Genomic DNA, 14010 nt, shown 5'->3' on the forward strand with positions numbered 1-14010 from the left:
TTATCTTCATTGTAAAAAGTAAACACATATTAATGCTTATAATTAGTTATAAAAGTAATTATTCAGTCAAGAGCAGAGATTGATTTTCTTTGTCTTTTGTTCTTTGATTAACATGACAGACAGCAGCAGGAATATTAGACTGTCACTTTAAGAGTTTATGGGGGAGGGGGGATCTCTTCTATAAAAGAAAGACAGACAAAAAGTTTAAGTCTATTGGTGGACTGGCTCCCTCCCTGTAAGTATGGTATTCACATTGTAAAACTATTCTGTGTCATTTTTCATTGTCAATCATTTTACTGTATGTGATTTACATATTTATGGCCAAAATGCTTGCTTATATTTAAAGTAGTTGACTGTCTTTGTCTTCTAAGCTGTGTGCGTTACTGTATAAGATAAATGCAATATTTAACATCGTTACATTTAGCCTACTTAAGGCCTGTACCGCACATTCAAATATTTTAAAAGATGCACATAAACAATCCATTTATCAGTCAAATTAATAATAAAAAAAAAAAAAATCTAAACTCAACAGGTATGAAATACGACCAGTAAGAGAAAAACACTGTTAATGAGAAGACAAACACAACTGCTGCATGTTCGTTTAATCCATTTGACAGCCATAAAATGTAGCCTACTTAATTCTCATGTAAGTGCGCAGAATGCAGTGACCGGAAATCCCCGAGTTGTAAAAAAAAGTTTAACGTGCAAGTAGTAGCCTGCCCTAGACTCTTAGTTTCTCTTTCTCTTATACAATCAGACAAAGACGGACAGATTCTGACAAAAACAAACTATAAGATATGGTTTGTATAAGGTAAGTGTAAAATAAATCACATGATATTCTTTTATTTGTATTACGCAATTAATTTTAAGATAAATTGGATCGGTTTCAGTTAGGCTAAATGTAGTAGGCATAACTTACTTTTTCGTCACGCTGTAAAACAGTTCATTCTCCACTTTCATTATAGGAGGCAAAACACACTAGCTATCAAGACCATGATATGATCAAGACTGCATACATTTAAATTGTATTAGGAGTTGTGATGGTATAATCTAGGCTAGTGATGCAGGGAAATCCAAACCAAACAAACAAAAACAACAAGTTTGTAATAACAAACAACTTGTAAATATTGTAAGATTTTTTTTTGTAAATGATTTTACGCTGCAGAAGCTTAGCCAGAAATTGATTTTTAGGTGAGCTTCACATTGGGTGACAGATTCTCCTCATGAATCTTTTTTTTTTTTTTTTTACAGTCTATGAAGCAGATCATCATGTGCACAAATCTGCTCCTCTATTTTGAGTGAACAGCAAGAAGAAAAGAACAGAACTCATATCAAGTGCTTGCCATAACAGCTGTCCGTGTCGTGTGTGCACACTCCAATGTTCATTATGTTAGATTTCATGTTAATATAAGATGGGAGAAGCCCCCCTGGATTTACCATTAAACTCTAACATGGTTAGATTTACGAAAGAAAAAAAAAAAGAAAAAAAAAAAAACATCCAAGGCACTCGAGTAATTTGTTTTTAGAAAAATAAAACCAGGTTTTGACAGCATTGTGTAATAGCCTATTTAATGAAACAAACAAGATCAAATGTTTGTGAGGCATTGTTAATGAACTTTTGAACATCGAGGACAATCAATAATATGTACATTTCAGTGGTGTGCATTAACAGTAGGCTACCTTTTTCAATGGGCTATTAAACCTGAATTAAATAATTATCAGTTCTGATTGGCTGTTGGCTGACACTCTCAGACAGGAGAGACAATGTAATTGTGAATCCATTTGAGTTAATCAAGATGTTTTCTCTAGATTTTTGCTCATCCTGATTTTTGTCACCCTTTCTCTGTAGTTTTTGAAGGGTCTGACAGTACGTCACTGATTGAGTACCTTATTAAGAGGCAGTGAAAATGAATGTCCATCAGAGTTACTCTGACTCCAGTGATTCCAGCATAGAGGTGATTCCTCCTTCATTTACATGTGAGTCAATATATTGCATTATGCAGTTTTGAGCCACGTTTTGCTCAGGCAGTTCTTTTGATTTTGCACAAAAAAAAATCTGTCAGATTTACTTAAATATTGATGCAACATTTTTGCATCACCTTTTAAGTAAATTCAGCTTGAAGTCTTTTTATGCAAAATGAACAAGAAAAAGTTTGTTAAATATACATAAATATGAGTATGAGTCAAAACAGTATCACTTTGAGACATCACGTCGCGAATGTGCGTTCACAATCACAAACTATAGCCAGTTCTGAAATAGTCATAGGGTGCAGTGCGAACTATTTTACCCTTAAAGCTGCAGTCGGCAAGTCTGGCAGATTGGGTCGATTGAGCCAAAATTTTGAATGTTTACAACTCTCACGCCCCTCCCCCACTACCAGTGAGCACCCTCCCATCGAGGTCGTGCTCATCAGTGCGTGTGCACCAGATTTTATGTGAACGCGTCCGCGCCATCTCTTCCGCATTGATCAACACCATGGACTCGGAGGTAGGCTGCCCTGGCTAATCTACCCATAGATAGATAGCAATAACCGAGGAATTGGAAGCTTGTTAGTAGATTCTCTCTCCGCCATCACGCTTCGTACAATCCAACACACTACACACCTGCGAACTTCAGGTGTGTGCATGTGATTTTAACGTGTGCGAGGGGGGAGTGGGATCTGTGGCGTGTGCACGACCTGTGATTGACAGTCAGATCTCACACCCCCCTGCGCTGATTGGACCCGATGATCCGGGAGCGGTGGATTTTTGCAAAACAAATAACACGCTCCAGGTGGAGTTAGAAGCTCGTTTTTTTTTTTTTTTCTGAAACCACCTTATTTATGTTGTTCTGTAGGATTATAGTGTCGATTTCACTGAATATGATCAAAAAAATGTTGCCGACGGCAGCTTTAAGCGGTCGCTCTCTGCTGACTCATGCCAAAAGGTGTAATTTTTTAATAGTCGTGAGCTGCAACATGCTAAGTCAGTGATAGAAATTGGAAGGTCTCCTTAATGATGTGCTCCATGCTCCATTCATTAGTGCCTTCGGTTTGATCTATCCTGGAATAGTTTTATGGAAACATCAGACTGCACTTTAATCTACTAGAAATAATGATTTCAGAATAATGCAGAATAATTCAAATATAACATTTTATTTGTCAGGTAAAAATGTATCATGCCAATTACCGTATTTTCCGCACTATAAGGCGCACCGGATTATAAGGCGCACCTTCAATGAATGGCCTATTTTAGAACTTTTTTCATATATAGGGCGCACCGGATTATAAGGCGCATAGAATAGAAGATACTGCAGTCAAACGTTTGACTGGGTTTGCATTATGCAGTGGTCACCAACCTTTTCAAGCCTAAGATCACATCCAAAGTCCAAATGTAAACCATGATCTACCACTTGCAAAAAAATTATGAAAAAACAAGTGGCTGAGCTGTAAAACCTTGTTTATACTCGACTAATATCCGTCTGCTCGGGCAAATTCGGCTCAAAGCCGTGCATCTTCGGATGCGGAGGCGCGCGCGCGGCAAAAATGACGTCATTGTAACAGCACGCGCGCCTCCGCATCCGAAGATGCACGACTTTGAGCCGAATCTGCCCGAGCAGACGGATATTAGTACATCTCATCACACCGGCACCCAGTTTGCGCGTCTAAATCAGTTGTATGGTCTGGTGTTCAGTCTAAAACAAAACAGTTGCGTCAAGTATAAATGCCTCGTCTGTTTGGGGAGGTGCGCGCGCAGTCAACGGAGGCTCGCGCTCCGGTGCCAGGCGAAAGTATAAACAAGGTTTAAGTCAGCGGTTGTTTTACAGACATTAATATAAGGCGCCAGATCCATATATAAGGCGCTCCGGATTATAAGGCGCACTGTCGTTTTTTGAAAAAATTAAAGGCTTTTAAGTGCGCCTTATAGTGCGGAAAATATGGTACACAAGTAAATGATTACAAGACAATTTAGAAATAATAAATACATGACAATCACTTGCTCAAATATGACTCCAGGAAAAGAAATGCATTTCTGACAATGGCACACAGTGGTGTGTGAGTGTGTGGAAAACACTGACACAGCATTGCATGGGGGTTTTCCTGGTTACAGTTTCCCAAAGACTGCTCTGTCACTTCCCCTTAAATACCCAGACCAGAACAAAAGGCTTGTACAAATATTTTTTAGGGTTGTTTTGGGTCTATTCATGTACCACACACTCTGTGTAATAATTCAAATAATTCTGTGGCTTAATTTTACAGTAATATTTATCTTTATTAACTTAATAAAATCTCTGTATATTGTTTACTTGATTGTTTGAGTTAAACATACCAAAATAATTGACTAAATTTCCAAGTTAATTTTATCTAAAATTTACAGTTATATTTATTTTTTTTCTCTACAAGAATTTAGTATTTGACTAACCAATTATTTATTTATAATATATTTCATATATTTGTGAAATTTCTATCAAAATATTTGAGAATGGATAATTAAATTGATCTGTTTCAAGAAACAAAAATATTACTTGTTTCAAATATTTCAATATTATTAATACATTTAACACACTCTTAAACAGGGGCGTTTCCAGGGTTTAAAAACATCAGGGGCTGAGCCCGAAACATCAGGGGCTGGGGGTGGGTAATGAGATAGCATGATTCGATACAGAGAATAATGTATATTTTAGGCCTATATGCAGGGGGCAGACTGGTTAAAAAATTCAGCCCTGGCACTGTAGCCACACCAGCCCACATTACCACACAGGCACATGCATTCAAATGTGAGGTAGTTAGGGGGTTCTCTTTCATCATCTCGTGTTCGAGATCCACCTATGGGAAGGGCATCCATACCTGACCTCTGCAGAAGCATCCAATTGCACCAAGTCTGGCTAGACAGCCAGAAGCGTGCAGCCAATGCCAGCTAAGGTCCCGCCCCCTTACCTAGGGGCATATAACACCTGCAAATGCTGCTATTCTCCAGTTGACATTCACTTCTCGCGATCTCTGCACTGACACAGTTCGGTTGTATCTACGCTGCTCACTTGCGTGTCTTCAGGAGGACATATTGCCTGATCAGCCTCCGCCAGACGTGACATTCGTCTTTTCAGCCTATCAGCTGTATTCTGCATCTGGAGCCGCCCGCGCTCTCGCCCTTTCTCACCTGCTCCTCCTTCCACGGCTGCCCGCCATGGATTTTTCCGAGTTCTTCACCGGAATGTCGCTGTCTAAATCGGCCGCTTCTCCGGGGAACAGCCCATCACGGGCCTGCCCAACCGCGTGTGGTGCGCTCATCGCCGCTAAGGACATTCACTCGTTCTGCGTGGTCTGCTTGGGCCTCAAACATGCTCAAGAAGCCTTGGAGAACCCGGAGAATTGCAGTCATTGCCTTATGCTGCCCAAGAAGCTTTTACGACGCCGTCTTAAAGTTGCAGCGACCCAGTGTGCCTAGCTCAGCCTTGCTGACTCGGATGGGGGACACGGTGACTACGACGCGCTACCGGGGGACTCCCGGGTCGCCAGCTCACTTATTTGGGCTGACCAGCCCAATCCCACATTCCCCGAAGAGGACATCTTCGCGGGCAACCTCACGCTTGTCAACAAACCTGCCGGTTCCGGCGATGAGGATGACGCAGCCCTTCTTGGGGTCTCAGAGGACGAGGAGGGCATCCCGCCCTCTGGCCTTCCCCAGGCTAGCGCCCATGCGGCCTTGCTTCAACATTGAGTGGCCGGCTCCACAGAGCGCCACCGACCAGGAGAGGGATATTTACGACGGGAAAGTGCTGGGACCCTCTCCCAGTCCAAGGAAACAACTCTTCCCCGTCCTTCCAGCATGCGTAAAGCACATAAGGCACAATTGGAGCGACCCGCTCGACTTCAAACACGGTCTCGCAGGCCTTGAGGTGAAGGATACGGCAGCTCATGGCATGGGTGACCTTCCCGCTATCGAGCCTTCTTGTTGGGCAAGACCGGCTTAGGGGGGAGCGAGCAGCCCGCCCTGAGCGGGGTTAAGGCCGGACTCTCTTTGGCCCCACCGTCGCATTGATGCAACAACGGTGTGACGACAAAAAGGAGGATGAGGCCTTCAAGTTATGCCTTCGGCCCCACGCCAGGCACCCCCTACACGTTTGCCTAACCCAGCTGCCATGGGACGAAATTTCCATCAGAAAGGCTTTGCAACAACCCCCCCCCCCCCCCCCCCCCACGGCAGAATAACCCACCGCCTGCTAAGCACTGGGGAAAATCGACTACCGCCGCAACCACGGCTGGAAGACCATCTACCCTACCCCCACCGACTCGAAACGCAAGCGGCCTGCCTGATGTTCGGCCGATGGGGGCATTGAGTCCGCGTTCATGGGCCACGAGCCCTTCGGACTCTCTTCCTGTCCCAGAACCCCTGTCCAAAAGGCGCAGAGTCTCCCGCGGATGGGTCGGTTCCCCTCCTCTCGAGGCTGCCCAGCCCATGTGTTTAGTGGACGTTGCGTGTTCCCCCCCCATGTTCAGGAGGTCTGTTGTGAGGAAAAGTACAAAAGCAGTGTCACCACAACGCACACACTCTGTTCCCCTCACCCAATTATTAGAGGCTTCGGCCCTGTGTTTCCCCAACACAAAACACACACAAAACAAAAAAAAACATTAAAACAAACAAATCAAATTAATTAATTTGGAGATCTCTCCGCAGAGAGAATTCATCTCCCTGCAGAGAGAGAAAATCACTCTGAACCCCTGCATGTTGCCCCTAGTTCGTCCACTAGAGGGCGCCATTGCATCACAAATGAATCAGCTGGGCTTACACCGCTCCGCTGTGGCTCGGGTGGGAACACTCGCGAGTCACGAATGGGCTTGGCAAACTGTTTCGGCTCCCGAGTGGGTGATGCGTACAATAATGCAGGGTTACAGACTGCAGTTCGCAATGAAACCCCTGCATTTCAACAGTGTTCTCTCTTCACACATGGAAGAGAAGGCCTCACACATTCTGAAAGAGGAAATATCCTCCCTCCTAAACAAGGGAGTGATTCAGGTGGTGCCCCCCAATCTGATGAATCAGTGATTTTATTCTCGTTATTTTCTGGTCCCAAAGAAGGACGGCTGTAATGGTGATGCGCGCCTGCTCGGCAGCCTTGCGCCACTGGAAGAGTGCAGACTTTTACGCACAGGGAAACCCTCTGGGGATGGTTATGATGCGGAAAGTTGTGACGACAGATGCGTCCTTAACAGGCTGGGGTGCCACCCAAGAGGGCAGAATGGTGAATGGTCTGTGGCTGAGCAGACTACGTTCAGCACACATAAATTATTTAGAGCTTATGACCATATGGAAAGCTCTGAATCATTTTCTTCCTCGCCTGCAGGGACATCATGTACCTGTACGCTGTGACAATACCATGGCAGTAGCTTATATCAACCGTCAGGGCGGCGTGCGCTCGTCGAAACTTCACGCTCTAGCTTACAAGCTTTTGGTGTCATCGGGATTTAATAATTTTTTACTTTTAAGTCTGAATTAAATCTCTTTTTTGGCTTATTTTATCTAACGTGCCTAATAATTATGCACACCTGAATATAAGGAGTTTTTCATTTCCAGCCTTCATGAACAATAGCTTATATCACTTATAAATGATTAAATACAAAATTAATAGTAGTTATTATGATTAATGTGGTTTGAAATTGGTAAAATGTACCTGAAAAAAAAATGTCCATATTAATAAGTCCATCTAGCATTAGGAATTATCTGATCTGGGGTGCGTTTCCCGAAAGCATCGTTGGCCAACTATGGTCGCAAGTTCATCGCAATGTCCATTGAACTCTATTGGTAACGATGGAACTTGCGACCATAGTTGGCCAACGATGCTTTCGGGAAACGCACCCCTGATCTGATTATTACAAAATAATCATGTAAACATCTTAAAGGGTTAGTTCACCCAAAAATGAAATTCTGTCAGTAATTACTCGCCCTCATGTTGTTCCAACCCCGTAAGACCTTTGTTTGTCTTCGGAACACAATTAAGATATTTTTGATGAAATCTGACAGCTGGATCACTCCTCGCATCTGTGTTGCACGTCAAAAACTTAAGATTGAGACACTGTAGCCACTTGGACTATATTAATGATCTCTTTAATAACTTTTCTGGGCCAGCAAGTTTCAGTCCCTCAGATTTCATCAAAAATATCTTAATTTGTGTTCCGGAGATGAACGAAGGTCTTACGGGGTTGGAACAACATGAGGGTGAGTAATTACTGACAGAATTTTCATTTTTGGGTGAACTAACCCTTTAATCTCTGTGGGTTTAAGAGATTTCAACCCTGGGGTATGAGAAGTCATTCAAAAGTTTTAAGAAGAAGAAGGTCTGTTTTGGATCTTTTGTCTTGGGATCAAACCTCTGGTGTTTTCTTTGTGGTTTTCCTTGTGCTGGTCAAGATGTCTCAAACTTTTGACCATTAGTCTTGGGTTAACAGCCTAATGCCGGGAACACACTTAACGACTGTAAGGCCGATTATGAATGTAATTTGATACTTGCGACTGATCATGCCCAAACACTACAGCTTAGTACATTATTATATGTACTTTGAAATATGGTAAAAGTGTACTTCCAAATGTACTGACAAGCAATTAATGTGATCTAAAATATACTTTATGTACACTATTATATAATTAAATACATTTGTAATTATATTTTTCTAATAATAAAGTTGGAATTTAGTATATTTCAAATTTTAATTTAAAAATCTCGTAATAACCTATAGTTACAATCAACACAAATTTGAATTGAAACCCTCTACATTTACTGACAAAACAATCTCTAAAATAAATACACAAAAACCTGTCTGTTGATGCACAAGAAAAACCCAAGAAACACTATACACACAAACAGTTATAACACTTTAACTCTCATTTAGAAAGAGTCTGGAGGACAATGAGGCTTATATGCACACTCATTTTCATTTTCACATACAAAGGTATCTAAACCTATCCATCACAGAAAACTTCATTCTGTATGATTTATAAGATTGTTTCCTTGTAATTTACTAGTATTACTATATTTGTGTGGTAATTTGGTCCCCATAACATAGGGATTACCAATATCTCAGAAACACACACACACAACCCATGAATTAATACAAACAAAATGTGAAGAAAAGTATAATTTCATGTACAACACTAAGATTCAAAACTTTGGGTAATGCTTTACAAAAAGGTTTTTATTAGTTACCTACTTCAGTTATCTGAATTCATGTTACTGCAATGTATAATACTGAGTAGGCCTATTTGCTTGTTTGGTTGTTTGAAAATGTGCCTCCTGAAAATATGCCTTCTGAATAAACAGTGAAAATCAAAGACTGCAGTGTTTTATATAAAGTAGACTAGTGTGTTCCCCCTGATCTGAAAGTGTATGCATATGATGCAAGTATGTGTCATTTTGTCATCAGTTACATTTTGACAAAGGAATGTTAGGTTTTGAATGATAGCGGAGTTTAGGTTTTGATAGTAGAGTTTCAATTTGACACAGATGTGAATGGTATATTTCCCAGTGTTGTGTCATGTTTACTTGTATGTAGAGTTTTGGCACAATGAGCGAAGTTTTGCAAAATGTGTTCAAGCAACGGGCAAAAACTGTACAACACTATAAAATAATTATTTAAAATGTATGTTAAAGTAAAACTTAATTAGATATTATTACAAAGAGCATTTTTTAAAAAGTGCACTTAATTGTGTTTATAAATATTGTCATGAAAGTGTTGAATCACACAAAAAGTATGCTTTCAAAACAATTAATCACACTTCTTTTTCCACAAGGGTTGTATTAATTTTACTGGAAGAACTTTTTTTCCCAACTTTGAGAGAACCTTGGCAAAACGTTATCCAATGTTCCCTGTGTTAACTGTGATGACTCTATCCACCAATGCTTCAGTGTAAAAAAAGTATGCCAAATGATAGCATCAAATTGTGCATGATTTACAGTAGCAGAAAACTGAGTCGATGTTATTAACTGGGGATTAAATCGTTAGAATATTAGAAGCATTTATCATGATCATGAAGAGCTGCAGCTAATGATATGAAGCGTTTGACAGGTGATGCACATGATCTGAGGATTGTGCTGCTTGGAGTCTCTGGAGCTGGAAAGAGTTCTGTGGGAAATGCAATACTGGGTCATGAGGCGTTTAAAGAGAGCACAACCAGAGAGAGTGAGAAACAGAGCGGAAGAGTAGAAGACAGAAACATCTCCATCATCGACACTCCAGGATTCTTCAACGATCAACTGACTGATGAAGAGCTGCAGAAGCAGATGATGAAGAGTCTGGATCTCTCTGATCCTGGTCTTCGCGTGTTCCTGCTCATCGTCAACCTCGAGAACTTTGAGAAGGACGAGAGGAACATTGTGGAGGAAATTGAGAAGATCTTTGGAGCTCAAGCTTTGGATTTCACAATTGTGCTGTTTATTGGAAGAGAACGAATGAAGGACTTTATACTTGGTGAAAAAATAAAGGGCCTAGTCAATAACTGCAGAGAACAATATGAGATCAACAGTACAAATGAGATTAATCAAACTCATATCAAAAACCTTATAATGAAGATTGATGAACTCTTCAAACATAATGATTATTACAATAACAAAATGTACTCAGTGTCTCAAACAAGCAGCACAAAAGAAAGAAAAAAACTAAAGCAAGAGAAAGAGAGACAAAAGAAAGTGTCGCATGAATATGAATATGTCCAACAAATAAAGAAAACAACTGAAGAAAAAACAAATCTACAAGGAATAAATACATTAGATAGAGGTCTGCCATTCTCGAGCGAGGAGGAACAAAAACAGGATAAAAGTGGGGAAATGAGTCAGAAGAAACAACAGACAACAGAAGAAGAACATCCAACTCAAGCAGGTGAGAACTTTTAAAGTCCCCCTGTGGTGATTTTTTATTTTTATTTTTTAATGTTGTTTATATGTCTATGTGATGTTTTAATATGATTTTAAGACAAACCATGTGTAAATTCACAAGTCAACACCATTGCTGAGTATTTTCTATTTAAAGTGCCCCTATTTTGGATTTTTGAAAATGACCTTTCATGTAGTGTGTAACATAGCTCTAAGTGAATGAAAACATCCTGCAAAGTTTTAAATCTGAAAGTGCACCGTATATAAAGTTATTGTCTTTCAAAAGTAGAGTCGACTCTGAGTCAATTGAATGAATCGTTTTTCAAATGAGTCATAAGCCGTTTCGTTGTGACGTCAAGAAGAAACATTAGCATATTGCACACGCAGACACCAGGGAAAACTTGAACGCCCTCAAACCAGCAGCTGATTCCTGTGGATATTGGATAGCATCATGTCGAGAAGACACTTTGCTCTACAATGTGAAGGTAAAGCCAGTTTTTTTTCAGTGCCCAAGGATGAGCATGTGAAGAATCAGTGGTTAAAAGATACCACAGCAGTATAATCCTAAACTTTTGTTCCCTTTATTTTACTGAGACTTCTTCTCAAATCTCGGAGTTCAATGCAGGCTTTGCAAACTGCTTGCTTGAGTTTTATATTGTGTAGGTCAGAGCCATATAGAGAGAGAGTTGCGACAACTCCATTGACTCCAATGGAACGTTTTTTTTTACAGCAATGGCGGCTCGTGGCTTAAACCACGAACAGCCTATTAATGGTTAAAACCGTTCTATTAATGCATTTTTTTTATCCTTTGTTGTGTAATAAGAGGGAAAGGCTTCTAAACAGGGGTTAAATATAACATTAGGGAGTGTGATAGTGATAGGTGGAATTCGTGATAAAATCTGAATATCCGTTTCATTCCTCATTAAATGTGCAATAAAAAAAAATCCTTATTTTAGATTGCATATTTGAGTAACAAAAACGTATGGGTGGAGATTTTTAGACATTGGGTCTCATTCATGAAACACGAGCAGAACAAATTTTTGTGTAAATCGTGTATAAAGTGGTTCTGGCGTAAATTTTCGGATTCATTAAAATGTTCGTATTTTCCAAATGTTAGTTGGTACGAAAGAAATCTACACCTGCTCCCAGCCACGCGTAAATAGTGCGTTTAACATCCGAACGTTTTGCTCATTAATAAGGCTGCATTTTAAGATGATAAAACGTAAAATATGTATTTAAATGTACTAAAAATTTATTTAAACTAAATAGGTTTTATAGATTAAAGTGATATAGGTCATGAATTTATCAAATTATGTTAAAAGGAAATAATGCACATGGACACTAATGAAATAATGTGTGTGTGTATAATCATGTTTTGTTTGAAAATGTAATATGTATTAATTTAAATAGTAATAAGTGCATTGTAAACATTAAGATTAAAGGAGAACTCTGGTCAATTTTAACACTAAGCTCATTTTTTTGTAAATTTGGAATGCTGTCAATACAGAGAACAACGACAAAAAATCAGTGTTGCCTACACCGTGTTATACTCTTTTTAAAATTTGTACCCTGTTGACTTCAATGGGGCAAGTTTTAAACCTGCTTTTAGCCTCTTAACATCCTTGATGTGTCATTACAAGTGCCCAGCCATGTGAGTGATTCCTTCAGAGTGAACACGGGTGAATCTGACTGCAGTAGATGTGAAAGATGTGAATAAAAGTGATGTTAATTCAGCCAGCGCACATACCTGTGTTTTCTTCCTGTTTTCGGTCGAAGTCCACAGTAGTCGATTGTCGAGTTCACGCGCATAGGCAAGGCAAGGCAAGGCAAGTTTATTTATATAGCACATTTCATACACAATGGTAATTCAAAGTGCTTTACATACTATTAAAAATAATCAGAAGAAATAAGAATATACAAAACAGTTTAAAATAAAGAAACGAGAAAGAACTAAAAATAATTAAAACAGTTTAGAATAAAGAACAGTTTAAAATAAAGAAACAAGAAAGAACTAAAAATAATTAAAACAGTTTAGAATAAAGACTAAAATAAGACACAGGATAAACAGTCGGACAAACAGTGACACAGTGCTCATTCATTAAATGCAAAGTTAAACAGAAGTGTTTTGAGTCTGGATTTGAATGTGACTACAGTAGGAGCACATCTGATCTCCTCTGGAAGCTGGTTCCAGCTGCGGCTGGCATAATAGCTAAAAGCAGACTCTCCTTGCTTAGAGTGAACTCTTGGAACTTCTAGCTGATGTGATCCTAATGATCTGAGTAATCTGTTGGGTTTGTATTCCGTGAGCATATCTGCAATGTATTGAGGTCCTAGGCCATTAAATGATTTATATACTAGTAATAATACTTTAAAATCAATCCTATAAGTAACTGGCAGCCAGTGTAATGACCTGAGTACTGGTGTGATGTGTTCATGTTTTCTGGTTCTGCTCAGAATCCTGGCTGCAGCGTTCTGTATGAGCTGCAAATGTCTTATAGTCTTTTTGGGAAGGCCAGTGAGGAGTCCATTACAATAATCCACCCTGCTGGTGATGAAAGCATGCACTAGTTTTTCTAAGTCTTGACTGGAAACAAAGCATCTAATTCTTGCAATATTTTTCAGATGATAGTATGCTGATTTAGTTATTGCTTTGACATGACTATTGAAACTAAGGTCTGACTCCAAAGACACACCAAGATTCTTGACCTGATTTTTAGTTGTTTGACCTTTAGAGTGAAGGTATGCGTTCACCTTGAGAACTTCATCTTTGTTTCCAAACACAATGATTTCAGTTTTGTCTTTGTTTAACTGTAGAAAGTTTTGGCACATCCAGCTGTTGACTTCATCAATGCATTGAAGCAGAGAGTCAATGGGGCTGTAATCATTAGGCGATAGGGCTAAATAGATCTGTGTGTCGTCTGCATAGCTGTGGTAAGAGATTTGGTTCTTTCTCATTATTTGGCTCATTGGGAGCATGTACAGGTTGAACAGGAGTGGCGCAAGAATTGAGCCTTGAGGGACTCCGCATGTCATGGGCGTCCACTCAGACTTATGGTCACCTATACTCACATAATAACCTCTCCCATCTAAGTATGACCTGAACCATTTTAGAACTGTCCCAGAAAACCCCACCCAGTTTTCCAGCCTGTCTAGAAGTATTTTGTGATCGA

The 14010-nt window shown here is 39.9% G+C and overlaps 1 protein-coding gene and 1 long non-coding RNA gene across 2 annotated transcripts in view; one reads left to right on the top strand and one right to left on the bottom strand.

Annotated features, from left to right (window-relative positions):
• Window positions 1–14010, bottom strand: part of LOC307173394 — a 64456-nt gene that overhangs the window by 18530 nt on the left and 31916 nt on the right. The window lies entirely within an intron of this gene.
• Window positions 1923–14010, top strand: part of LOC307173392 (GTPase IMAP family member 8-like) — a 42120-nt gene continuing 30032 nt past the window's right edge. Inside the window, exons 1-2 of the mRNA XM_079896483.1 lie at window positions 1923–1977; window positions 10038–10847. Coding sequence (XP_079752609.1) covers window positions 10253–10847 — 595 coding nt within the window. The 5' untranslated portion in view covers window positions 1923–1977; window positions 10038–10252. The remainder of the gene's footprint in view (window positions 1978–10037; window positions 10848–14010) is intronic.

Source organism: Squalius cephalus (genome assembly GCF_949319135.1).
Source record: "Squalius cephalus genome assembly, chromosome: 16".
Taxonomy (NCBI): Eukaryota; Metazoa; Chordata; class Actinopteri; order Cypriniformes; family Leuciscidae; genus Squalius; species Squalius cephalus.